Here is a 27,207-nt window from a genome sequence, read left to right as displayed (position 1 = left end):
GTAAAGCAGGCCTTATCTGAGAAATTCTGGGACAAGTGGATATCAGAGCTTCCGGATCTAATCTTCATTCCGTGTGACAATCAAATAACTAACGGATTTCCTTTCCATCTGCATTTCAAAACAAGACTAATAGCATTTTTACCTTATAAGCGTAGTGATTATGGCTTGCCAAGAGCACTTTTTAAAAAATGCAATGTACCGTTAAATTAGGGCACTGGATGGTTAGAAGAACCTGGACTTTGGAGTTGAGACAGGTCTCAGTTTGAATCCAGTTCTGCCACTACTAGCTGTCACCTCTGGCTGGTTGATTAGTTAATCTTTCTCCTCCTCAGTTTCATCAGTAAAACGAATATCTAGCTTAGGGTTTGTGTATTAAGCCTAGTACATATTTGATGCTCAATAAATGTGAGACTGCTTCACCTCTGCTTGACCAGTGAAGTGCGCAGCGAGCTCATCCAGTCACATGGCTTTAAATACCATCTGTCTGCTGAGGTCTCCCAAATTTTCATCTCTAGCCTAGACGTCTCCGCTGAACTCCACCTTGTATAGCCTACTTGACACCTCGAACAGGTGCATGCCTAACGGATATCTCAAATTTAACAGGTCCCAAACTGAACTCCCTCACTAACCCTGCGCCTCCACTAGCCTTCCCATTTCAGCAAACAGCAACTTCCCCTTCCATTCACGCGGACTGCAACCCTGCAACCCTGCAATCGCTCTTGACCTCCCTTCCCTCCACCGTTAACCCACTTAGTCAGCAAATCCTGTCTGTTTTACCTTCAAAATAAACCCAGAATCTGACCACCTCTTCCTGTGGTCCAAGTCAACACCATCTCTGGCCTATATTATTCTAGTCACCTCCTGACTAATCCCCCTGCTTCTGCTCTTGCCCCCCTTCCGTCCATCCTTACCACAGCACCCATAACAAGTCAGATCAGCTCATTTCTCTGCTTAAAACCCTGCAAGGCATCCAATCTCACTCAGCAAAAGCCAAAGTCCAACCAGAACCTACACAATCTGTTCACTCCTCCCCCAGCCCCACCTTCCTCTGACTCATCTCTTACTCTCGGCCTCCACCACTGGCCCCAGCCACAAAGCTCTCCCTTCCTGGAAGGTCAGGCAGGTCCACACTCAGAGCCTTCACATTAATAGGCTCCTTGCCCAGAATGCTCTTTCCACAGATAAGCTCAAGTAACCCCTGCAATTCAGGTCTTAACTAAAATGTCACCTTATCAGTGAGGCCTGCCCTGACCATCCTGTCTAAAACTGCACACACTCCCCCACCCTCACCCGCCACCAACATACACTTCCCGTTCTTCTTTCCTGCTTTATCTTTCTATTTTCCCCTCAGCACTTCTTCCTCTTTCACTGACTACATATTTCACTATTTATCACTCTGTGAAAGCCAGAATTTTGGTCTGTTGTTTCCCCTGCTGTACCCCAGTGCCTAGTACAGTTCCTGGTACAAAAAAGGTCTCAAAAATATTTGTTGAATGGATGAAAGAATGAGAGAATGAATATTCTGTACTCTAGGCAGTGAATAAAATATTTATTAAGCATCCATTATGTGGTCAGCATTGCATTAGGCAAAAGGGGGATCCGGCAGAATTGTAAGAGATGCTTTTTAACCCTTAAGGAGCTTTTTAGACAGAGAGAAAAGAAATATCAAATGATGTTCTGTAAGTGCCAACTGCATGGAAAAGCCAATGTTGTAGAGGTTAGAGAAGAGGGAAACCAGTAATGACTGAGTAGTCAGGATAAACAGAGAAGATAAGGAAGGGGCATTCCAAGGGAGGAGAATAATGTAGGAAAGACACAGAGGTAGGAAAGAGCATGGAAAAGTCACTTCAAGAGATGAGGCTAACTACAAGAGGGGAAAAACAGTCTAACAAAAATGGACTGGAAGATTTGGAAAACCAGGCAGAGTCTGAAATTGATATAATAGGAGAATAATCAATAGGATTGACTGGATGTGGGGGATGACGGAAAAGGACAAATTAAAGATGGTTAAGCCACTGCAATGGTTTTCAAACTTTTTTGCTGGAATAGCCTCTAAAAGAATTCTGAAAAACTATATATCCCCTCTCACATTTTTAAGTTGCCATCTAACACTTACAAGTTTAAACAAGAGCAAATGATGTGTTTTTTTAAATGTATATTGAAGATGTGCTTTAAGTACATATGGAACACGTCTGCCATGTAATCAAATGGCAAACCAGTCAGCTTGATCAGACTTACTTTCTGTCAGAAGAGTCCTAACTTCAGTTTTCAATTCAAATAAGCATGTTAATCCTTCTCTCTCATGACAACCATCTTATTTCTGAATTCTACTTTTAAGATGGATAGATAAGGCAGAGGGTTGCCGTGAGTTTGTTACCTGGATGAAATAAAGGGTGGCTCCTCTTTGCTTTACTTTTGCGGTGTCTTGTGAAATTTTTACACCCTGGAGCAACCCCCTGTGCCTTTTTTCCTTTTTTAAGGCTGGTGAAAGGTGACTGTAAAAGAATTGGGAAAGGAGAACCTTCAGAGCAGACAGTCTCAAACATATCAGTTTTGGAAGGTGTTGTGGGAGATCAAGATTTGGCCACCCTGAAATCTCTCTCTTTACCTTGGTTGTTTTGTCTAGGGACATTTGACCTCCCCCACTAACTGCCTAAAGAATTTGACATGGTGGCTCCTTCCTGGCACAGATCTGTCATGATGGCTGTAAAGATAACGTAAGGTAAATGTTACAATAGGAAAGGCACCAACAAGCCCCTCTTATCAGAAGTTCTGTCTCTCTGGCCACATTCTCTGGATGGCCCTGCGAGGAGTTGCCAGACAATCATTTACATTTATAAGCGAAATCTCCATTTATAAAGGTATCTCCCTCTCTGTTTTGAGAAGAGAGGGGGATGAGCTCATTTCTAGTGACTTATCAATGTGGAAGTTGAGGCCTTGGGGCTGCATAATAAGCTTTACTCTTGTTTACTGTGCTTTAGTGGTAATCTCCTGTAACTGACTCCCCCAACCCCCAAAATCCTCCTTTGTCATTGGCTGAACATGGTATTTAAGACGAGAATTTCTGCTATTGTGTTGAGAAACGCAGTGTCCCTGCTTTCTCCCATGTATACATGTTATTAAACTTGGTATTATTTTCTCCTGCTAACCTGTCTTGTTAATTATTTGGCCAGTCATAAGAACCTTAAGGAAAAGGGCAGAGGGAGATTCTCCCTCTTCCCCCTTCAGTGGAAATCTGGAAACTGATTCCCTTATCCATGTCCATGTATCCCCTGGAAAGTCTGCATACCCCTAGGGAACCTGTATCCACTGACCTCAAGGTTCTATGTCTCAGAGGTCAGAAAGAAGGTGGTGCCGCTGAGAGCGACACAAAGATTGGAGGAGAGAGCTGGCTCTGGTGGTAGTGTTGCTGGTGACAGCTGAAGCCAGGAAAAAAGATAAGCTCTCATGAGGACACACCACAAAGGAAGGGCAGGCCAAGGGCTGAGTCTTGGAAAATGCCTGTGTATAAGGGAGTGTAAGCAAAAGACACTGAGATGAAACAGAAAAACAAGGAGGTAAATCAGCATTTTGGCTCAAACTGGGGCAACTGATGGAAGCTGCAAGAGAAATGTGGCACAATCGCTTTACTAGAAATTCTGCAGAAAAAATTTTCAAGTAATTTAACTGGTAAGTAACTTATAACAAATTATACAAAATGGAATGCAAAGTTGCCCTGTATTTTAAAAATACAAGGTGAGACTTAGACGACATTTCTGTCTTTCAATAGCTGCTTTATGCTGAGTACCCCAAGCCCCTGAGAGTACACGTTTATTTAGTCTCCCACCCCGAGCCCCTGAGAGTACACATTTATTTAGTCTCCCACCCCGAGCCCCTGAGCCCCTGAGAGTACACGTTTATTTAGTCTCCCACTGTGGCCTTTAGGGAACTGTCCAGGAGGAAACTTAAGAAGTACTGCTTGAAATCCCTACTTTTATCCTTTTCTCCAGATTCAGAGGAAGATGTCCCTCCCTTCTCTTTAAACATCTCCTCCTGCCCTTTGGTCCCAATCCTCTGAATTCTACCCATACCAGTCTTATTTGGGAACTTCCTTTATGATCTTTCTTGCTAGCTTCCTTATTCTTTTCTTCTCATTAATAACAATAACAATTACTATTATCATCAATACCAGCAACTGAATTGTTTGGAGCACTTAAAAGTGTCATGCATTGAATGAAGCACTTTACATATATTATCCCACTTAATCCTCGTAACAACTGTATGAGGTAAATAATGTTACTGTCTGCATTTTACAAATAAGCAAACAAATCCAAGCAGTTACCTAACCCATCTGTGCTGATTAGCTAGCTGATGGAGCTGATTCCAACCCGTGGGTCTTATGTCTAAGTCCATGACTCAGCCACTCAGCACATTATCCCCTCTACCTCCAAACGTGCCCAGGTTCTCAGTGTTACTCCTCCAGCCCTCCACTCACCCTGGCCCTTTGCTGTTGCTTCTAGGTACTGTTCAATTTTACTTATTCCTTTTGCAGTCAATCTCCTAGAATCATGGTCCAACTCAGTACCTCTATTTCTTGTCTACCCATTTCTGTCTTATCCTTCAGCAGTGTGGTAACCATACCCATAGCCCAGCCTACCTTCCTAAACCTTACCTTCACCTTTTGTGAGAAGATCTGGTTTACGTGGTCAATGGGCTCCTTAAAGTAAAGTGACTGAAACTCATCTCAAACTCAAAATTCATGCTTATAGTTGGAGATAAAGGGATGGGAGACAGAGAACCTCAAAAAAAGGCTATGTGTGTCACTGCTCTTAGGGATTGTTCACTGACCAGATTATGGCAACTCTAGGATTTCTAGTTTAAAGAGAGAGTTGGAAAAACCTGTTTCATCCTTATCTCATTTGGATGTTATAATTTTTCTAGAATATGGAATGTTACCATGGATAATGGGTATTTTGCTTTGGGCAATATTGGAAGGACACATTCAGGATCTATCAAATACCTACCTGCTCTTTTGATCAAATTTCAGTTAAATTTTCCCAAGAATCACAGGCTAGAATATAAAATAGGACTGCTTTTGAACATGCCTTATTTGTAGTTTATGTTCATCAAATATTTTCACATGATAATTTTTATCATTTCTACTTTGAAGATCTGCCACTCAATTTTTTTTCTGTTCTTTCACCAAAGTGGAAATTCCTTGGGCTAAAGAACTATACAGAGAAAAGGAAGACAAATAGAAAGGAGGGAGAGTTAAGCGCTGCTCCAACAGTCTGAGTGACAGGTAACTGATTAGGCACTTCATACTTGGAACCGAGTTCTGATCACCGTCAGCTGAAGCGCACTTGAAGATTAGGGACACTTAGGTGGGGAGGAGGCTCACCTTTGGAATTTGTTCAGAACTGGTCTTTCGTTTCTGTTCACCAGATTAAGCCCTGCTGATTGTAAGGGCAAGGGGCCAACATGCCTTCCACACCCCAAAAATCCGGACTAGCTCGGCTGAGTGATATGCTCAACAGTTAAATGATAGGTTATACACATTCTTAGAAAGGAAGAAACCTTAGAAATCACTGACTCGAAACCCTTCATTAGATAGATAAGAAACTAAGGCCCAAGGGGATAACCCGCATACCCAAGGTAGTAGAGCTCAGCTCAAATTAGAATCCATATCACTTGATTTCCATTTTGATATTTTTGCCACATGCCCTTATCCTTGGCAGTGACCTGCGAGTGAATCGTAATAACTAGCTGTGTGCTTTTAAAGCTACTGCTGTATTATTCTCCAATTTCTCAATAACAATCTATTCTCCAGCACCCGTTTATAGACACATGCACACCCGTGTTTATGTTTGCTTATCTTCCTATCTAAAAACACTTAAAAACCCATTTCAATGCTAAATTTAGGTGCTCGCTTGTACTTTCTTTGCTAATCTAATTCTGGGGGACTCCCTGTCCCTACCCTCATACTGTGCAGTAAGAATATAGCAGTTCATTTCTGAAAGTTACCTCCAGCTGGATATCTTAAACATTTTGACCACTGTGCTATAGGATTCAGGGAAACTGGGACAAGTGATCAAAATGTCATGGGAATAAAAGAAAGATAGAGGGGATATTTTAAAGGTAAACTAGTGGATGGCTCTTACTTGTGAGAAAGAAAGAAAAAGGAGGGTTGTTATGAAAGTTAAGAAATATTAGTTTTTTAGTCACTTAATCCAACCAAACAACCTAAACCTGAACTGCCCCAAAGTCCTACCATAGTAATTCTTTAATTGCTCCATTTATGCCAAGTGCTCTTAGTAAACAAGGCCTCCTTCAGCTTAGCGCTAGTGATGGATACACACATGATGGCTGGCTGGGAAACCCTCTGCAAAAGCCAAAAAGTTTGATAGAACCAAAGACTGACTCTGATGTCACCAACCCCCTTTTTTGTCATGCCACAAGAATTTGACACTCATAGGTCCTCAAGAGCTTCTCAGCCCAGGAAAAAGTTAGTCACCCATCACTGGCAAGCCCTCAAAAGTATTTCAAGTCAGACCAGATGGCAAAAGGGATGTCAGGAACATTATCCTTATGTTTGAACATCTGGATTAAAGTATTTTTCTATACTGCTACAGTTTGTTCAAATGGTCACATAGTTATTTGTTACTTTAGATAATTTTTTTCCCTAAAAATTATTCTACAAAAATTTATAGATGGAAAGAATGTTAAAAGTTAAAAGAGGCTGTTGACTGGCATTTCTTCATTTTAGTGGAATAGGGACAACAGATGTTCGGACTGACTTTGAGCTGCTTTAAGACACCAAAATGCCTTTACCAGCAAAGATAAAATGACACCCTTGTTGTCTGTATTCAGTGCATTTTATTATATTTTAATGCTTCGTAAGTTAGTAAACCACATGGTGGCAACTTCTAGCCAGATTATCTGATCAACTAGAATATCCCGGGACTCAGGAGACAAGAATCTCATTTGGAATCTGGTTTCAGCTCTGCAGCTGGGGCAGATTACTCAGATTCTTCGTATCTCAAAATCTTCATCCACGAAACAGGGAAAACACCAGCCACCTTGCAGGCTGCTGTGCAGATTAAAAGAGAAAATATTTGTAGCTTAAAGCATCACACACGTACTTCCTTACGGCCACTTTAAAAATATTTATGTATGGGCAAATATAAGCATATCTATACCTAACTTCTTAAATTTTGAGTATTCTTTTAACTAGTTTTAAGATATAAAATCTTAGGCTCAAGCCTCTAATCTAGGGGTGGGAAATTCTGGCCTTTGCGTAGCTCGATCTCATTTAACTAAAGCCTATAGCAAGTTTCAAAAATAAAGGTCTGGGTTGCACCCAGTACTCCCAGGAAAAAGCCCACTTGCCCCGAAGCTAATAAAGCTTGCGTTTTAAGGCTCTTTGCCTGCATAAGCCGCGGGCAAAGCCCCGGGGGGTGGGGCGGGGGAGGAAGTGGGAGCTAGCAACATGTTCACATGGTCAGATATTTTTGTAAAACTTGTAAGATATTTTTGTATTCTTTTTCTTAAAGAAGGTCCTCAGGATTATGTAAGCTTCAGGTCCCACAAATCCTGGATTATTTTAAAAAATAATCAACCACTACAACAAAAATAGGCAAACCGAAAGAAATTCTGCTACTCCTAGAATTCCTTGGGCACAGGGCTTCATCCAAGGTCTTCCAACTAACAGGCATATTCCCAAAATAAGTTCCGGTGGTGGTTTGGGGTGAGGGGCATTTGGCAGGAGTGTTGGCAGTGGGATCTGGCTGTCACTGGCTGCCTCAGGCCTGGGAAGGGGTGAGGCTGAGAAGGCTCTGACAGGATTGTGATTGGTAGGCAGGGAGAGCCAGCTAGGATGTGGGAAGCAAGGGGTGGTACCTCGGAAGCAAATTTTGAAGAGGAGAAGGGGCAATAACACTGTCAGTCTGGACTTTGGGATACACTGTCACCCCTAGTTCAGTGTGCGGAGTAAGGGAGCATCACAAAGCACAGAACCCCTGTTCCTTGTTCATTAGCATTTTTACATACAGTGATTGAAATGTGGTGTACATCAAAAGAGACTACATGAGGCCAGGACGGGATGCAGCCCAAATTAGGGCAGGCAGGGAAGGAAAGGGAGTTGGGCCATAGGGGTGGGAGGGGAGTTGAGGTATCCTGTATTTTATACACTAAAGCGATGCATTTCAGAGGCAGGGGCACCTCTATAAGTCCAGGAGAAGAAAGTACGGTAGAAGTCATCCAGCATAGACATTTACCACCTGGGAAAACAGGCCCAGTAGAGTGAGAGGAGCACTGGGCTGGCCAGGCCTGACAGCCCCGGCTCCCCTCCTCGCTGCCCTCTGACCTGTCCCTCAGGTCAGGTCCTCCTCCTCCTGCTGCTTCTCTCTTGCTGCTTCTTTCTTTGAAGCCCTTTCTGTTACTGTTTCCTCCTCTTCTTTCTCTTTTACTGACCTGACATGTTTTGTTTTTTTTTTTAGTGAGGAAGATTAGCCCCGAGCTAACATGCATTGTCAATCTTCCTCTTTTTGCTGAGGAAGATTGGCTCTGAGCTAACAGCCATGCCCATCTTCCTCTACTTTATATGGGACGCCACCACAGCATGGCTTGATAAGCGGTGCGTAGGTCCACGCCTGGGATCTGAAGCTGTAAACCCCAGGCCGCCGAAACGGAGCGCACGCACTTAACCACTACACCACCGGGCTGGCCCCCGGACCTGACATGTTTTATCACTCACTTTTTAATCCTTTTTGGATTGTACACTTTATGATTCTCTTTCAAAAATGTCTAACTAGTGTGTGGTAATCTGGGTTTTCTCCCTGTTTTATTTATGCCACTGGTTTTCACTGGAGGAATGCTTCTTCGCTCCTGCTGTGACTGATCAGGCCTAGGGTTACCCTGTCACACTGCCAAGTGGCTTTAGCTGCTCTTTCTCCAACCCTCCCAAATACTTGTCACGATAATGTCTCTCTTGTGTTGAGAACTGCCATATCTAATCCTTGTAAATACAAACAGGTAGGTGAGACTTCTTTTTCTCAGCAGGTATTTCAGCAAATGAAATAATAAACTCCTTCTTACCCAGCTAAGATTCTTTTTTTTTTTTATTGATGTTTTAATGGTTTCTAACATTGTGAAATTTTGGGTTGTACATTTTTGTTTGTCCATCACCACATATATGACTCCCTTCACCCCTTGTGCCCACCCCCCACCCCCACTGCCCTGGTAACCACAGTCCAGTTTTCTCTGTCCATGTGTTGGTTTATATTCCACATATGAGTGAGATCATACAGTGTTTGTCTTTCTCTTTCTGGCTTATTTCACTTAACATAATACGCTCCAGGCCCATCCATGTTGTTGCAAATGGGACGATTTTGTCTTTTTTTATGGCTGAGTAGTATTCCATTGTATATATATACCACATTTTCTTAATCCAGTCGTCAGTCAAGGGACACTTAGGTTGCTTCCACTTCTTGGCTATGGTGAATAATGCTGCAATGAACATAGGGGTGCATAAGCCTCTTTGGATTGTTGATTTCAGATGCATTGGATAGATTCCCAGTAGTGGGATGGCTGGATCATAGGGCATCTCTATTTTTAATTCTTTGAGGAATCTCCATACCGTTTCCATAGAGGCTGCACCAATTTGCATTCCCACCAGCTGTGTATGAGGGTTCCTGTTTCTCCACATCCTCTCCAACATTTGTTGTTTTTTGTCTTGGTGATTATAGCCATTCTAACAGGCGTGAGGTGGTATCTTAGTGTTGTTTTGATTTGCATTTCCCTGATGATTAGTGATGTTGAGCATCTTTTCATGTGCCTATTGGCCATCTGTATATCTTCCTTGGAGAAGTGTCTGTTCATTTCCTCTGCCCATTTTTTGATCGGGTTGTTTGTTTTTTTGTTGTTCAATTGTGTGAGTTCTTTATATATTATGGAGATCAACCCCTTGTCAGATGTATGTTTTGCAAATATTCTCTCCCAGCTGGTTGGTTGGTTGTTCATCTTGATTCTGGTTTCATTTGTCTTATAAAAGCTCTTTAATCTGATAAAGTCCCACTTGTTTATTTTTTCTTTAGTTTCCCTAGTCTGGGTAGGCATGTCATCTGAAAAGATTCCTTTAAAACCAATGTCAAATAGTGTGTTGCCTATATTTTCTTCTATGAGTTTTATAGTTTCAGGTCTCACCTTCAGGTCTTTGATCCATTTTGAGTTAATTTTTGTGAATGGCGATAGCACATGGTCCACTTTCATTCTTTTGCATGTGGCTGTCCAGTTTTCCCAACACCATTTATTGAAGAGACTTTCCTTTCTCCATTGCATGTCCTTAGCACCTTTGTCGAAAATTAGCTGTCCGTATATGTGTGGTTTTATTTCTGGGCTTTCAATTCTGTTCCATTGATCTGTGTGTCTGTTTTTGTACCAGTACCATGCTGTTTTGATTACTATTGCTTTGTAGTATGTTTTGAAATCAGGGATTGTGATGCCTCCTGCTTTGTTCTTTTTCTTTAGGATTTCTTTAGCTATTCGGGGTCTTTTGTTGCCCCATATAAATTTTAGTATTCTTTTTTCTATTTCTGTGAAGAATGTCATTGGGATTCTGATTGGGATTGCATTGAATCTGTAGATTGCTTTAGGTAATATAGACATTTTAACTATGTTTATTCTTCCAATCCACGTGCATGGGATATCTTTCCATTTCTTTATGTCATCGTGGATTTCCCTCAATAATGTCTCGTAGTTCTCATTGTATAGGTCCTTCACCTCCTTGGTAAGATTTATTCCTAGGTATTTTATTCTTTTTGATGCAATTGTAAATGGTATTATCTTTTTGAGCTCTCTTTCTGTTAGTTCATTATTAGCATATAGAAATGCAACTGATTTTTGTAGATTGATTTTGTACCCTGCAACTTTGCTGTAGTTGTTGATTGTTTCTAATAGTTTTCCAACAGATTCTTTAGGGTTTTCTATATATACAATCATGTCATCTGCAAATAGTGAGAGTTTCACTTCTTCGTTACCTATTTGGATTCCTTTTATTCCTTTTTCTTGCCTAATTGCTCTGGCCAAAACCTCCAGTACTATGTTGAACAGGAGTGGTGAGAGTGGGCAGCCCTGCCTCGTTCCTGTTCTCAGAGGAATGGCTTTCAGTCTTTCCCCGTTGAGTATGATGTTAGCTGTGGGTTTGTCATATATGGCCTTTATTATGTTGAGGTACTTTCCTTCTATTCCCATTTTATTGAGAGTTTTTATCATAAATGGATGTTGTATCTTGTCAAATGCCTTCTCTGCGTCTATTGAGATGATCATGTGGTTTTTATTCTTTGTTTTGTTGATGTGATGTATCACGTTGATTGCTTTGCGGATGTTGAACCATCCCTGCGTCTCTGGTATAAATCCCACTTGATCATGGTGTATGATCTTTTTAATGTATTGTTGTATTTGGTTTGCCAATATTTTGTTGAGGATTTTTGCATCAATGTTCATCAGCGATATTGGCGTGTAATTTTCTTTCTTTGTATTGTCTTTGTCTGGTTTTGGTATCAGGGTGATGTTGGCCTCATAGAATGATTTAGGAAGTGTTCCATCTTCCTCTATTTTTTGGAATAGTTTGAGGAGGATGGGTATTAAATCTTCTTTGAATGTTTGGTAAAATTCACTGGAGAAGCCATCTGGTCCTGGACTTTTATTTTTTGGGAGGTTTTTGATTACTATTTCAATCTCTTTACTTGTTATTGGTCTATTCAGATTCTCCATTTCTTCTTGGTTCAATTTTGAGAGGTTGTATAAGTCTAAGAATTTATCCATTTCTTCTAGATTGTCCAATTTGTTGGCATATAATTTCTCATAGTATTCTCTTATAATCCTCTGTATTTCCATGGTATCCGTTGTAATTTCTCCTCTTTCATTTCTAATTTTATTTACTTGAGCCTTTTCTCTTTTTTTCTTAGTAAGCCTGGCTAAGGGTTTGTCAATTTTGTTTATCTTCTCGAAGAACCAACTCTTTTTCCCCCAAAGCCCCAGTAGATAGTTAGTTCTATGTCATAGCTGCACATCCTTCTAGTTGCTGTATGTGGAACGCGACCTCAGCATGGCCAGAGAAGCGGTGTGTTGGTGCGCGCCCGGGATCCGAACCCGGACCGGACCGCCAGCAGCAGAGCGCGCGCACCTAACCACTAAACCACGGGGCCAGCCCCATACCCAGCTAAGATTCTAAAAGGAGAAAAGAGAACAGCTTCACACCCTCTAATTGTCCTTATGAATTTGAACAGGTGTAATTGTTGGGTTTTCTCTCTCTCTAGGTCTGTGATCATATATAATCCCTCTTTATTCTTTTTTTAAGTGTACAACTGAGTGAATTTTAGTATATTCACAATGTTGTGTGACCATCCCCACTATCTAATGCCAGAACATTTCCATCACCCCAACAAGAAACCCCACACCTCTTAGCAGTCATTCCCAATTCAAACCTCCCCCATCCCCTGACAACCACCAACCTACTTTCTGTCTTTATGGATTTGCTTATCCTGGGCATTTCATATCAACGAAATCATACAATATGTGGCCATTCGTGTCTGGCTTCTTTCACTTAGCAAAATGTTTCCAAAGTTCATCCAAGTTGTAGCAGGTATCAGTACTTCACAACTTTTTATAGCCGAATAATATTTTGTTAGGCCGCCCTGGCAGTCTAGTGGTTAAGATTTGGTGCTCTCACCATTGTGGCCCAGGTTTGTGTCTGGGTCAGGGAACCACACCATCCATCTGTCAGTTGTCATACTGTGGCAGCTGCATGTTGCTGTGATGCTGAAAGCTATGCCACCGGGATTTCAAATACCAGCAGGGTCACCCATGGTGGACAGGTTTCAGTGAAGCTTCCAGACCAGACAGACTAGGAAGAAGGACCTGGCCACCCACTTCTGAAAAAATTAGCCATGAAAACTCTTATGAATAGCAGCGGAGCATTGTCTGATAGAGCACCAGAAGGTGAGAGGATGGTGCATAAAGACTGGGCAGAGTTGCACTCTGCTGTACCCAGGGTCCCTAAGAGTCAGAATCGACTCAACGGCACTAACAACAACAAAATATTCCACTGTGTGTATATAACATCTTGTTTATTCATTTATTAGTTGGCAGACAACTGGGTTATTTCCACTTTTTGGCTATTATAATAATGCTATGAACATCTGTGTACAAGTCTTTGTGTGAACATATTCTTTCAATTTTTTTTGAGTATATAAAACCAGGAGTGGAACTGCTGGGTCATACTGAAACGGTTTAGCTTTGAGCAACTGCCAAACTGTTTTCCACAGTGGCCGCACCATTTTACATTCCCACCAGCAATGCATGAGGGTTCCGATTTCTCCACATTCTCACCAATGCTTGTTTTTTTCTATTGTTTTTTTGATTACAGCTATCCTAGTGGGTGTGAAGTGGTATGTCATTATGGTTTTGATTTGCATTTCCCTAATGATTAATGATGTTGAGCATCTTTCCATGTGTTTATTGGCCACTAGTATGTCTTCTTTAGACAACTGTCTATTCATATCCTTTGACCATTTTTTAATTGGGTTGTCTTTTTATTGTTGAGTTATAAGAATTCTTGATATATTCTAGATACTAGGCCCTTATCAGATATAAGATTTACAAATATTTTCTCATTCTGTGGCCTATCTTTTCACTTTCTTGATAGTATCCTTTGATGCACAAAAGTTTTTAATTTTGAGGAAGTCCAATTTATCCCTGACCATCCAAGCTGGAAATTATCCACTTCTTTCTATACCAGCATCTCAATATTACTTGAAGATCTGAGGAGAATTTTCAAAAATATTAATAAATTATATATTTTGGAATATAATAAAAAATATACATACTTCCAAAATATAAAACAAGATGGTAAGATTTGGAGCTGCTGGTGAAATGATGACCCGGGTCCCCATAATTACTCTGGTAGGCTATAAGTATAAATAATAGAAATGCATTCTATCTAGGAGTTTTTATGTTTTGCTTTTGCTTCTTATTCTTTCAGAACAGCCAATGAAGAATTAAAAAGTAGAATCAGATTATCGTTTAGCTAAAGAATGAGGACTTCTAGTAGCCTTTATGGTTCAATATTCTTAGTCAGGGCCCCAGTATATTTGTATTCTGACTGTAATCAGTCTTTTCCACTTTTGTCTGAGGTATATGCCATACGAGCCTTAAAGGGCATTATTCCAGTTGGCCTCTGCTTGCTGGCTTGCAAACAGAAGTTTTATATTTATGGACAGTAATCCAGCGTGGTGTCCAAGTCCATCTGAGTTTAGACTTGCTATTGCAGCAGAAATTAGAAACCTCAAGAGCTATAAACCATTTACCAAGTCTACATGGATTCTACTTCTCATTAGAGCATATACAAATATAAAGGGATCAGAACTTGAACCTCTTGGGATCTCATATCCTCCTCAGATTTGTATACGATACATACACACGAATCCTCTGTTTGTTTTTTTTTTTTTTTTTTTTGGTGAGGAAGATTGGCCCTGAGCTAACATCTGTTGCCAATCTTCCTCTTTTTTTTGCTTGAGGAAGATTGGCCCTGAGCTAACATCTGTGCCAATCTTCCTCAATTTTGTATGTGGGATGCCACCACAGCATGGCTTGATGAGCAGTGTGTAGTTCCCTGCCTGAGATCCGAACCTGCGAACCCCAGGCCGCCAAAGCAGAGCATGTGCACTCAACCACTAAGCCACTGGGCCGGCCCCATCTCTATTTTTTTTTTTATAGTGAGTTCTTAATTGCCTGCAGAATTACTATCTCACCATTTATAATTTTTGTGGCACATATGACCATGCATACTTTTCTTACGAAAATGCCATAGCAACATGAATACTTGGTACTGAAAAGCATCTTTAACTGACAAAAGCTTTTTATTTTCAATTTAAACTTAGCCTCTGGTGTCTGTGGGGTATTTAAATAGTCTACTTGAGGACATCATGTGAGTCAAGAACAAAACCTGGGTCTAACCGTTTTTGCCTGATCTTCTACCTACTTTCTGACAAATTGTCCCTATAGTTACAATGTAATGATGTTTCTTTTTTTTTATTTTGTTTTTGTTTTGTGAGGAAGATCGGCCTTGAGCTAACATATGCCAATCCTCCTCTTTTTTTTTGCTGAGGAAGACTGGCCGTGGGCTAACATCCATGCCCATCTTCCTCCACTTTATATGGGATGCCACCACAGCATGGCTTGACAAGCAGTGAGTGCCCGGGATCCGAACCCGCGAACCTCGGGCCGCTGCGAACTCCGGGCCGCCGCAGCAGAGCATGCGCACTTAACCGCTTGCACCACCGGGCCAGCCCTGCAATGATGTTTCTATCAGAAGCCTCTATTACTAACAATCGTGGGGCATACGGTTCTTAGAATCCTTCATTCAAGGCGTCCAGAGTTTCACCAATCTCACCTATCTTCAAAGCCACTGCTTCAAGAGGGAGAAAATTAAGATTTAAAAAGCAGTCCATTTTAAGCCAAAAGGAAATTCTTATCCATAAGTTACTTTTCCTTATTTTTAGTGTCTTACTTGCCCCACCCCCCCTTCTTGTTTTGAAAATAGGAAGAAATAAAGATGTATACAACACCTTTTGGGCTACACCAATTATAGACAGGCTTTGAATGTCTCTAAGAAGCTATTATTAATTCACCAAGAGAACTCCAAGTGGGCCCTAATCTCCTGGCCCTTGACTTCAGCGAAACTGCTGGCAAAACGTCAAAACATGCACACACACACCCCTACCTTAAAAACTCTATGCTTGAGGAGGACAGTTTGCTCAGAACAGCTTTCTCTTGCAGCTGCAACTAGGGCACCTAATTTTTGTTAAAGCTACAAGTCACAATTTATTAATTGTATTAAGAAAGGTGAGGAGATCAATTAGGAGGATGCTATATTGCTCCAGGTGATTGATGTAAGACAGAAAAGGAAAGATGGAACTCTTAGTCCAACAACCTTATGAAAAAATTCCTCTATATTTAACCTTCTCATCAAAAGCATGAAACAGATGGTGTAGGTAACGATGATAGTTATGATAATAAAGATGATAATGATATAATAATATCATGATGATAATGATATTAGTAATATAATTCAGTAATAATAAGAGTATTTGAAGAATAACAAGAGAAGTTAGTAAATGGAGAAAACTAAACCATAAAGAATCTGAGAGCATTTTGTTTATTCCAAAGATCACAGGATACGACGACATTTCAAAAAGTTTAAGGTACTATTACAAACTATTACAAGTATTACAAACAGGTGTGTGAAGAAATACACTACACTGGTGATCCTCAAACCTCAGGATAATCAGCATAACCTGCAGGGCTTGTTAAAACAGAGTACTGGGCCCCATCCTCAGAGTTTCTCATTCAGTAGGTCTGGGGTAGGTAGACCTGTGAATTTGCATTTCTAACTACTAGGAACTTTCCTAGTAGATGCTGATACTGCTGGTCTCAAGACCACATTTTGCGTCTCCTTGGAAAGGAAGGTGACGAAAAGGGAGAGAACAATTATTTAAAATTTAAAAAGCCTTGGGTCAGGCTTGGTCAAGTGTTTACACAATTTATCTCATTTAGTCCTCATGGCGTCCCAATGAGCACAGCTTCTCAAACTTTCCCAGAGCACAGAATGAACACATATGCACAAAGGCTATGCCTAAGCACTTCGCTAGAAACAAGAAATTTCTTTGATGATTATATTATTTTAAAAGTTTCATGCAAATGATGCATTCTGTTTCAAAATATTGCTGCTTGTTAGGAAATAATTTTTTTTTTTTTGTGAGGAAGATGGGCCCTGAGCTAACATCTGCCAATCCTCCTCTTTTTGCTGAGTAAGACCGGCCCTGGGCTAACATCCATGCCCATCTTCCTCCACTTTACATGGGACGCCACCACAGCATGGCTTGCCAAGCAGCGCGTTGGTGTGCGCCCGGGATCCAAACCAGCGAATCCGGGGCCACCGCAGCGGAGCACGCGCACTTAACCACTTGCGCCACCAGGCTGGCCCCCTGAAATAAATATTTTTATCAGATAAAATTATTTATCATATCATAATATCATACTATTTATCATAAAAGAATTATCAGATAAACTGCTTAATCCTTTATGGTTTAGTTTTCTTTATGGTTTAGTTTTCCCCATTAATTAGTTTTTCCCCATTCACTTCGTTAGTAAAATTAGCCTTTGGGCACATGAAGTTTAGTAATTAGTCTATGGTGAAACAGCTGGTACATATTTATTCCAGAATTTGCCACTAGGCCTGCAGGTCTCTAAAGACAAGGCACATCCCACCACCTTACTCTGCCACCACACCCCCACCCCCACCCCCACCCACCTGAAAGGTCTATCGGGTTTTTCTCTACTGTTCCGTCAGGGATGTTCTATTGTTCTAGCCAAACCGAACTACTTGTTCCTCAGATTTTTCTCACTTTTCCTGATCTCCACATATATGCTCATAATTCTTTGCAGATGAAAACCTCCCCCTTTCATCTCTACCTGATTAGAATCTTCCATACCCGTTAAGGTCCAGCTGAATTGCCATTTCCTTTTTGAAGACCAAATCCCATTTTTAAAAAGCTGCTGGACTGATCACCTCCAGTGAGTTCCCACGGCTGCCCAGACAGATTTAAAGTCAGTGGATATGTAATTATTTTTGTTAAATTAGCTTGTGCTTATGATCTCATGGGCCCTAATTTACACACACCTCTACAAAGAAATCATTCTATTTGACATTAAAGTTACACCAGCACTCAAAACATGAAGTTTTGTGCAATGTAAGATATTGAAGTGTAGATAAAAAGCAGTTGAGGGCTAGCTCAGTGGCTTAGCGGTTAAGTGCGCGGGCTCCGCTGCTGGCGGACGGGGGTTCGGATCCCAGGTGCGCACCAATGCACCGCTTCTCTGGCCATGCTGAGGCCGCGTCCCACATACAGCAACTAGAAGGATGTGCAGCTATGACATACAACTATCTACTGGGGCTTTGGGGGAAAAAAATAAATAAATAAAAATCTTTAAAAAAAAAAAAAAAAGCAGTTGAAAAAATATTTAAAAGAAATACCCAAACAGGAAGCTATAGATTACGATGAAATTTGTGGCTTTGAATTACAGTAAAGATAAAGTCTAAAAATGTAGAGTATACCTAGACTTTTAGAATTGGAAGAGGCCTTGAAAGTCATTTAGGCCAACTCTCTTATTTTATAGTAGTAGAATTTTTTTTTTTTTTTTTTTGAGGAGATCAGCCCTGTGCTAACATCCGCCAATCCTCCTCTTTTTTTTTTGCTGAGGAAGACGGCCCTGGGCTAACATCTGTGCCCATCTTCCTCCACTTTATATGGGACGCCGCCACAGCATGGCCTGACAAGCAGTGCGTCGGTGCGCGCCCGGGATCCGAACCAGCGAACCCCGGGCCGCCGCAGCGGAGCGCGCGCACTTAACCGCTTGCGCCACCGGGCCGGCCCCTATAGTAGTAGAATTTTTGAACCCTGCTTTGTATTATGGTCAGAAGTCCCATTTGTTTAGTTAATGCTGTTTAATTTCCATTTAGCTTAGCTTTGGTCTCTATATTGCCATTTCGGTGCTACTGAAGAAAGCTTTCTGCACTGAATAATGGATTTAGTTCTGAAGGGCCAGACCTGACTTTGGTCCAAAGGGAACTAAACTGTAGGACCTCCTTTGATTATAAAGGTTTTTAACCTTCTGATGCTAATTCTGTACCTCTGAGGAGGTTCTGAGGAGTGAATCCTTGCCCCCAAGTGCAATTTTTGATCAGCCTAAGGCTGATCTAAGTCTAACAGCCAAGGCACAGTCATGGCCCAGACTGGAGAACACTCATACTAGGCAGGGTGGCCACCTGCTCCACTTGGGCAGCTCCAGCTCTGGAGCCGAGAGGAATCTCATATGCTGGTTCCATCTTGGTTTAACCACGTAGAGAAGAGATAAGGATATAAGCGCGTTTATCTTTTCCACCCCCACAAGCTCCTCCCAAGCCCAGTGTGGTAAAGAGCAGGGACTCTAGAGTTGGGTTGAAACAAGTGTGACCTTAGGCAAGTTACTAAACCTCTGTAGACCACAGTTTCCCATCTGCACAAGGGTGATTACAGTCCTGTAATTATCTTATGGGTAACTGCCAGGTTTAGGTGGGGTACTGCCTGTTGAGCATTTAGGATAATGTCTAGTATGTAGCAAATCCTTAATAAACGTCAGCTATTATTATTATCAACAAGGGGCAGCAACGTTAACAGACTCAATCAACATGAACTAGATTCTTTTCTCTCTGTACAATCTTTTCTAAGGAATTCTGATTCCCTCCCTGATTCAATTATGATACCAACATTGACTCCTAAAGTGGCATCTTTAGCCCAACTTCTTTCGTGAGCTCCTGACTAGGCTTCACAACTCTAAAGACACCTGAAAGTGCCTTTGGAACCTAAAGCAAATTCAAAACCAGATCATTACCTGGCACTGAACAGTATCTGACCCTCCTCTTGACCTGTCTGCATTTGTGAAGGATATCGTCATCCTTCCAGCCACCCAGGCAGAAGGACTGGGTCTGTTTTTTAAAAACAACTTCATCTTCCACTTAATCAGTTGCCAAGTCATTCATTCCTACACTCACTTATTCAACAAATATTAATTGAGCCTTTCCCATAAGCCAGGTACTGTGTTAAACTCTGGGTATACTGTGGTGAACAACACTCTCATGGTTTCTGCCCTCATCTACAAATACGTGATTACAAAGTGCAACATACACTTGGAAGGAAGTTTCAGTCAGTATGAGAAAGTACAACAGGGGACATAATCTAAAATGAGAGTCAGGAAAGAACTCTCAGAGGAATCTGAACCAAGGACAATTTGAACTGAGACCTGAAAGACAAACTGGAGTCTGTCGGGTGAGTGATGAGTGAAGAACATTCTAGGCAGCGAGATCAGCAGGTACAAAGGCTCCCAGGTAGGAAAGGGCTTAACACCTTTTCTGAGGAACAGAAAGAAGGCCATGTGGCTGAAAGGTTGTGAACTTGCTCGAGAAGAGGCTGGAGCAGCAGGCAGGGGCTTACCAGCCATGTATGGAAGCCCCTGAAGGGTTCTGAGCAGGAGAGGCAAAGGATCAGACCACTCTGGCTGCTTCTGGAGAAGTGACTGGAGGGAGCAAGAACAGAATTAGAGACCAGGCAGGAGGCTACTCGGGTGGTTCTGGTGACAGATAGTCAGTGGCTGTGGGGATGAAAAACGGGTATATCTGAGACAATCTGGAGGCAGTATTGATAGGACTTGGTGACTGGGATGTGGGGAGAGGGCGAAAGGCAGGTGACAAGGCTGACTCTTAGGTTGTTGGCATGAGCAGCTGTGTAGAGGAAAGTGTTTACAGAATCTATCTTTCAAAAGATTCTGTATTCTAAAATACCTTGTGTCAGATCCCTACTTTCCCCTCTTAGTGCAACCGCCTTGCTTCCAAGTCATTATAACTGTTTGGCTCATTGTTCCTTCTCATTAGTTTCCCTACCTCTTGTCTAGTCTACTTCAAATCTTCAAATAGTCTACTCCCTATGCTGTAGTATCTTCCTAATGCAGTCTCAGTCTCATTACTCTCCATTCAAATATCTCCAATAGCTCCCTATCACTGACTTAATCAAGTACAAACTCTTTACCTTGGCTTTCAAGGCTTCACAACCTACCTTTCCAGTCTTATTTCCCACCACTTCTCTATTAACTCCTGTTTTAGTCAAACTGAACTATTTACTGTTCCTTGAATGTGTCACCAAGCATTCCTACCTCAGTGCCTTTGCTCATGCTATTCTTTTTGTCTTACCATCTCAGTTGAAACTCTATTCCACTTTCAAAATTCATTAAAGGTCCAATCTTTAAATCTCATAAAGTTTTGTAATTCTCTCTGGCACTTAGATTTCTGCCTTTTACTGTGGTTATTAGACTATTTATCTCATGCCTATTCCCTACTCCCTAATAGACCGTAATACCTTTGAGTGCACGGCTCTGTCACTCATACTGCACCACTCCCCTTGCCCATGCAGGGTCAAGCATAGTGCTTCACCCACAACAAATCCAGTTCTGACTTGAAAGCCTTGAATAAATTCACATTTTGTTGAATTTATTTGGAACAATTCCTGTTACTAATTATGCTAAGGTGTGATGAGACCCAAGTTGTCAAAGGGGAGATGTTTTCCAGTAGCATTTGCCAGCACCAGGGCTCACAGCAAAATTCATCTTCCACCAAACTCCTAGCAATCATACACAAGACAGACATACACACGCCCCTTTAATAGAGTCTTGCAGCTGCTCAAAATACCCCAATGTGGCAGTCCTCATAAGCTTACCTTGTCCTCAAAGTACTGAATATTAAAAATTACAGCCTCTGACTCAGGATTTTTCAAACTACTTGTAACCCATTAATGGGTCATGAAATCAATTTAGTGGGTCACAAACAATACTAAAAAATAAAATAGAAAATAGCTAAACACACTGCCTATAGTAAGGATAAGTAATGTTTCCCAAAACTTCTATTTCAAACACACATATACACCTACATGTGTATTAGGTCATGATGTAAAACATATTTCTTACCAGGAGTTCCAGTCAAAACTGTTTGAAAGCGAGTGCTTTAATGCTCTGCAGCCCATCCCAAGATCAGCACACAGAACTCAAGTAGGGAAAGTAAGATGTTAAGAAAACAGTAATGAGACTAATTTAGAAGTTATTTGCGCTTTAAAATGTGAATGTCTGATATACCTAACTCTTCCCTCAGGGTATCTGTATTTAGATGCTTTTAACCCAAAGCAATCTCGAATTAGCTGAAAGTGAGTCACGAATCATTTTGGACCACAGGCCTTCTTTGTACCTCTAGCAAGGATTTCCTCCAGCATCTCAGTCCCCCAAGAGAACCAGGAACTCCATTGCTGAAAGGCTACTGGTTTCTAGGTTACAACACACGGAAATGATAATACCTTTGTAAGGGAAACATATTTACAACCAGAATGCACTCTTTCTTCCATGCACATGTCAAGCTTATCAATTTATCTTTGCATTTAACCTATACCTAGAAAATGCAATCCTATATATCCACGTGAAAGAGCTATGCCCAATATGAGGTAACCTGAAGCCCCAAATTGATCTAAAAATGAGAAATACCATGAGTTACTGAAGGCATTGGCACATGTGAGATAGGAAGGGGGGATATGGGAAATGGTAGAATGGGCAAGGGGGCACAGGGGTGTGGCAGATGCATTACATTAAGAGTTTACTACTTTGATGACTGGTGGTAATGAGAGGAGGAGAAGAGAGGGGTAGGATATGGAGAAAACAATTTCCTAGTCAGTGGGATGCCCCACGATAGCACACAGCAGTAGCCCACCAGGAGTCCCTGGCAATTTTTGATTACGCCAGCACAAAAAGGACAAATTCCAGGTCTAATTTCAGCTCTAGCTCCATTTAACAGGTTGCGCCTTATAATTTGTTGCTACTTGTGTTACATTCTCAATTTATAGCTGAGAAATCAACAGTGAGCTTCCTAAGTAATGAATGTAAATACTCTTAATTGCCAATTACAATCCCAGCAAATAACTAGGTCAGAAACAGGCTGAAGGAGTAGGAAGTTCAAAGCCAGTGTGGTGCAAAGACAAATATGCGTTCGATCTGGGTGACAGAGAGCAAGCCACACCACCTAAGGTCGCTTCCACCTCTAAAACTTTACAATACTACAAGGGAGGGAAAAGGTGACTCTATTTGGAAGAAAGGAAGATCATTTTGGTTTGACATGTAATAGGCAAATAATTATATTAGCCAAGCTTGTTTAAATATGAATTAATGCCTCTCCCATTATCTAGATCGGGTTAACACCCTTATGTGATATTATATGTCAATGTCTCTACTGACTACTGGATAAATTCCCAACTTCTCTCTGGCACTTAAGGCATTCCACATCTGTGCAACTTTATTTCAAACTTGTTATGCTTCAGATCTCTAACCCTCTGCTCTTGTCCCAGCCCAGTTTGCTTAATTCTTCTCCACCTCTACTCTCCTGCTAAAGTCCCACAACTTTCATAACACCTTCCAACTACCCAAATATTTATATATCAGATCTTGACCTTGGAATTCCTACAAGACTTTACAGCAATCTCGTTAGGTAGGCATTACTGTCCTCATTTCATAGATAGAGAAAATTGTCCAGAGAGGGTAAGCGGCTTGCCCAGGACCCCACAGTTTGTAAGCAGCAGCAGGGCTGGGCCTGATTTGTTTGGCTTCCAAGTCCACACCTTTTTTCTCATTGTGCCACGCTGCTTCCACATATTAAAAAACTACGGAGGAAGGACGCAGTAGAAAAGCCTATAAACTGGTTATAATACAGCTTGTTGGGACCTAAATTCAGATACACCACCTCCTTTGAACCATATGGGTAATAAACGCTTGGGCTGGCAGGGATAGTTTTTAAGGGGGTTGTCAGTCCTGTTTCCCAAGCCCAGTATTAAGATGATATTCCAGGGTAAATGACATGTGGGTGGTTAAGGAAAAAAAAAGCAATATGGCATAAGAAGAAAATATTAGAAAAAAGAAAAGAAACTAAAGAGTAATATAAGCTGGCAATGCAGAAAATAGAGACTCAGAATATGTAAGTATGGAATACGGGGCTGAGGAGGCCCGCATGACTAAATTACCTAAATTAGGGGCCTATGCCTACCGATAAGAAGCGAGTGTATGTGAGGGTTGATATTAATAACAGGCAGCAGTACACATGGACACAGAGTAGAACTCAAGAGAGAGACAAATAAGGGCAGGTCGTGAGGACACGGGGTAGATCACGGCATGGTGAGAGGGTGGTGGCGCCAAATGTGGCCACAAGGGTACAGCAGGGGCAGAAGGGAAAGGTGACGTGGTTCAGAGGGCACAGCCCCCGCCCCCCAGACTCGAGACAAGACTTGTCTTCCTCTCACTAGCTAGTTGGTGTGTTTTAGGATTCACATCCGCACCCCACAAAGCCGGCCTGGGTGGCTTTGGGAAGAGGGGGAGGTCACGTCCCCATTAGCTGGGGCCTCCGCGAGGGGGCAGAAAGAGGCAGGAGGGTCCTTACCTAAGAAGATGGAGATGATGAGCCGCAGCGCCTGTTCTGTCGCGCCCAGGGACGCTGCCAACTTGTTAAGGCTCAGCTCCTCGAAACCCCACCGCAGCACCCTCGCCAGCTCCGCCACCGCCCCCACGTCCCCCTCGGCTGCGGAAGCCATCTTAGCTCCGGGCGCCCCCCAGGGACCCCCCAGCTCCGTGCGCCCCGAATGTGGGCACAACGCTGTAGCTTCACCCCCAATTCCGGCCGGGAGCCCGCCCACGGCGTGCGCATTGGCTGCGGGCCCGCCCAGTGGCTCCAGGATCGCCCGATTATTGGTCGGTCCGACCAGGGGGCGGGGCCTAGCGCAGCAAGGTAGGCAAAGGGCGGGTCTGAACATTTGTAAGGCAAAGGTGACTCTCGCCGAGAGTGAGCGCGGGCAGGCCGGAGGGCGGGGCTTGGCATCCGGACCTAGAGTTGTGATTGGAAACGTCTACAGCCGGCGGCGAGTGATTGTACAACCCGGTCCTAACTGCTTAGGGGAGGAGTCGGTGAGGGCCAGTGTCCGGCCGGCTCGTGCGCTGTCTTCCCATTGGCTGAGACGGGAGCAGGCGAGAGTCCGGCCGGGGGGGCGCCCAGCCGAGGTTACTCTCGGTCGCCGGCGCACCGGGGTTACTGGGGCATGTAACAGAGAGGGCGGGAATTCCTGCTGCGGCCTCCCTAGCGCCTCCTAACGGTACCTCCGGGCCCTTACACCGGTAGACACGCTGCCTTCTTCCCAAGGGGTCTCCAGAGAGCCCAGCGCCCAGAACACTATTTGCCTGCTCTTTTTAGTTCATGCACCCCCGCTTTCATGTAATTTCGTATATTAGAACGTTACCTTCCCCCGAGAGGCGATGAAATTAAGATATGGCGATTTAATCCTTATTATTTTAATTAAAAGTTAAACTAGTTTGTCACTTTTAAGTAATACAGGCTCATGATAAAATGTCAAACAATATAGAAATAAAGCAGAAAATAAAAGTCCTTTCTTCCCCCTCTGCTTCCCATTCTTACTTCCTACAGGTAACCGCTGTTAAGATTACACGAACAAAAATGTGTTGAGTATTACCATGGGCCAGGGACTGTGCTGAGTCCCGAGCCCAAAGCTATGGACCGGGGATGATGCACAGTCATATAACGGCGTTAATGCGTGTGTGTGATTGGAAGCGAACGCAGGTGCGCTGAAGGAAAGGCACAAGGTTCTATAAGAGTAGATAACAAAGGAACACTAAGAGTTTCTTGTGATAACTGGAGTTTGTGGAGCATTCTTGCACAATGACGTCTTATACTTCTATAGCACTTTGCACCCTGTAAGGCACTTGTATCTGTATTATTTCACTTAATTTGGCTGTGAAACAGGATATTTATTATGATGATGCCCTTTTACAGACACGGAGGCTTGGAAAAATTAAGGAAACTCTAAATTCCTTTCTCAGCATGTGGCAGAGACAGAATTTGAACCTAAGTCTGTTAAGTTTCACCTCCCTCCCCCTTTTTTTTGGGCAAAATTTTTAAAAATATGAAATATTTCTAAATATTCAGAAAAGTAGAGAATAATATAACTTACCCCAGGTTAAGAAACAAATATCACATATACAGTTGAAGAGCCTGGTATATCCCTTCCCCATGGCATTTCCCTTCTTAGAGGTCACCACTTTGCTTACTTTAGTATTTATCAGTTTCATGCCCATTTTTCTACTTTACATACTGTGCATACCCAGAAACAATATATAGTAGAGTTTTGCACGATTTTAAACTTTATATTAACAGTATTACAATGAATATATCATTTTGCAACTTGTTTTTATGTTTAACATCTTTATTGAGTCGTATGCATGTTGTTACATGTAGCTCTAATCCATTCATCTTAACTGTGATATAACAGTCCATTATATGATTATACCACAATTAATTTTTCATGATCATGTTGAGGAATACTTGAGGAATAGGATCATTTCCTATCTATTTACGTATTTATTTAATTATAAACATTGCTGTAGTGTTTCTCCTTTAAGAAACAGTGAGAGTTTCTCTGAGGCTGTGACTCTAAACTTTAAAAAAAAAATTAACTGGGATCTGCTGTGAGAAACACATTGCTATCCAGGATATACACATATTCATACACTAGACAACAAATACATATACTACTCACACAGACATACACACACTACACGCTGCCATACTATGTGTGTGTTCTCTGATAATTTCTATTCTATTTTAATTCACTAAAAAAATTGCTGATCAGGATCCACTAACTTGATATTACTACTTATTAGTGGTTCATGATCCTCAGTTAAGAAAACATCCCTCTAGGGTTTGTAACCAGGAGGGGAATTATGGGTTGTAAGGTATGCACACCTTCAACTTGACTAGATTTTACTTAATCGAAGTGTTTGGCTAGATGTTAATTAAGACCCTTAAAATCTCTGATTTGCTGAATAAGTAAAATTTATTTGTTAAAGCATCCAGGCAGCTAGACTCTGTTTAAAAATATGGAAAGTCAGTTTCTTTTTGTGTTATACAGTTAGGTAACATGTTTGCCCCTTCTGGCACCTCTGGTGTTCCAAGAGAAGAGTGGGCCTGGGACAGAGGCTGTGTCTATGTTGACACAACAGGTGCCTGTTGGCCTTTCTCCGCAGGTGTTTAGTCAGCCACATTCTCTTCATTCTTCCTTCTGTTTCAGGGCAGCACCTCCAGTTACACTAGCTGGTGAGTGGGGGAAGAGAAAGTTAAGATTATATGGCCTCTTACTTCGTAGTTAAATACATTCACTGAGGGCTTATTAAGTCAGGTTCTGCGCTGGACCCTCAATTTGTTGTTAGTACTGTAGAGTCTATCCAACTCCTGGCGACCCTGTGTACAGTAGAGTGGAACCCTGCCTGGTCTTTGTGCACCATCCTGTCACCTTCTGGCGCTATATCAGACCATGCTCCACTGCTATTCACAGGGTTTTCATGGCCAATGTTTTCAGAAGTGGGTGGCCAAGTCCTTCTTCCTAGTTGATCTGGTCTGGAAACTCCACTGAAACCTGTCACCATGGGTGACCCTGCTGGTATTTGAAATACCAGTGGCATAGCTTTCAGCATCACAGCAACATGCAGCTG

At 42.0% G+C, this 27,207-nt stretch overlaps 1 protein-coding gene across 1 annotated transcript in view; it reads right to left on the bottom strand.

Annotated features, from left to right (window-relative positions):
- LPCAT3 (lysophosphatidylcholine acyltransferase 3) overlaps window positions 1-24,270 on the bottom strand; it is a 43,560-nt gene extending 19,290 nt beyond the window's left edge. Inside the window, exon 1 of the mRNA XM_058558898.1 lies at window positions 24,092-24,270. Coding sequence (XP_058414881.1) covers window positions 24,092-24,242 — 151 coding nt within the window. The 5' untranslated portion in view covers window positions 24,243-24,270. The remainder of the gene's footprint in view (window positions 1-24,091) is intronic.
- Between the last annotated feature and the right edge of the window lie 2,937 nt (window positions 24,271-27,207).

Source organism: Diceros bicornis, chromosome 17, assembly GCF_020826845.1.
Source record: "Diceros bicornis minor isolate mBicDic1 chromosome 17, mDicBic1.mat.cur, whole genome shotgun sequence".
Taxonomy (NCBI): domain Eukaryota; kingdom Metazoa; phylum Chordata; class Mammalia; order Perissodactyla; family Rhinocerotidae; genus Diceros; species Diceros bicornis.
Note: the sequence above shows the minus strand (reverse complement) of the source record. Positions and strands in the feature narration are given on the sequence as shown.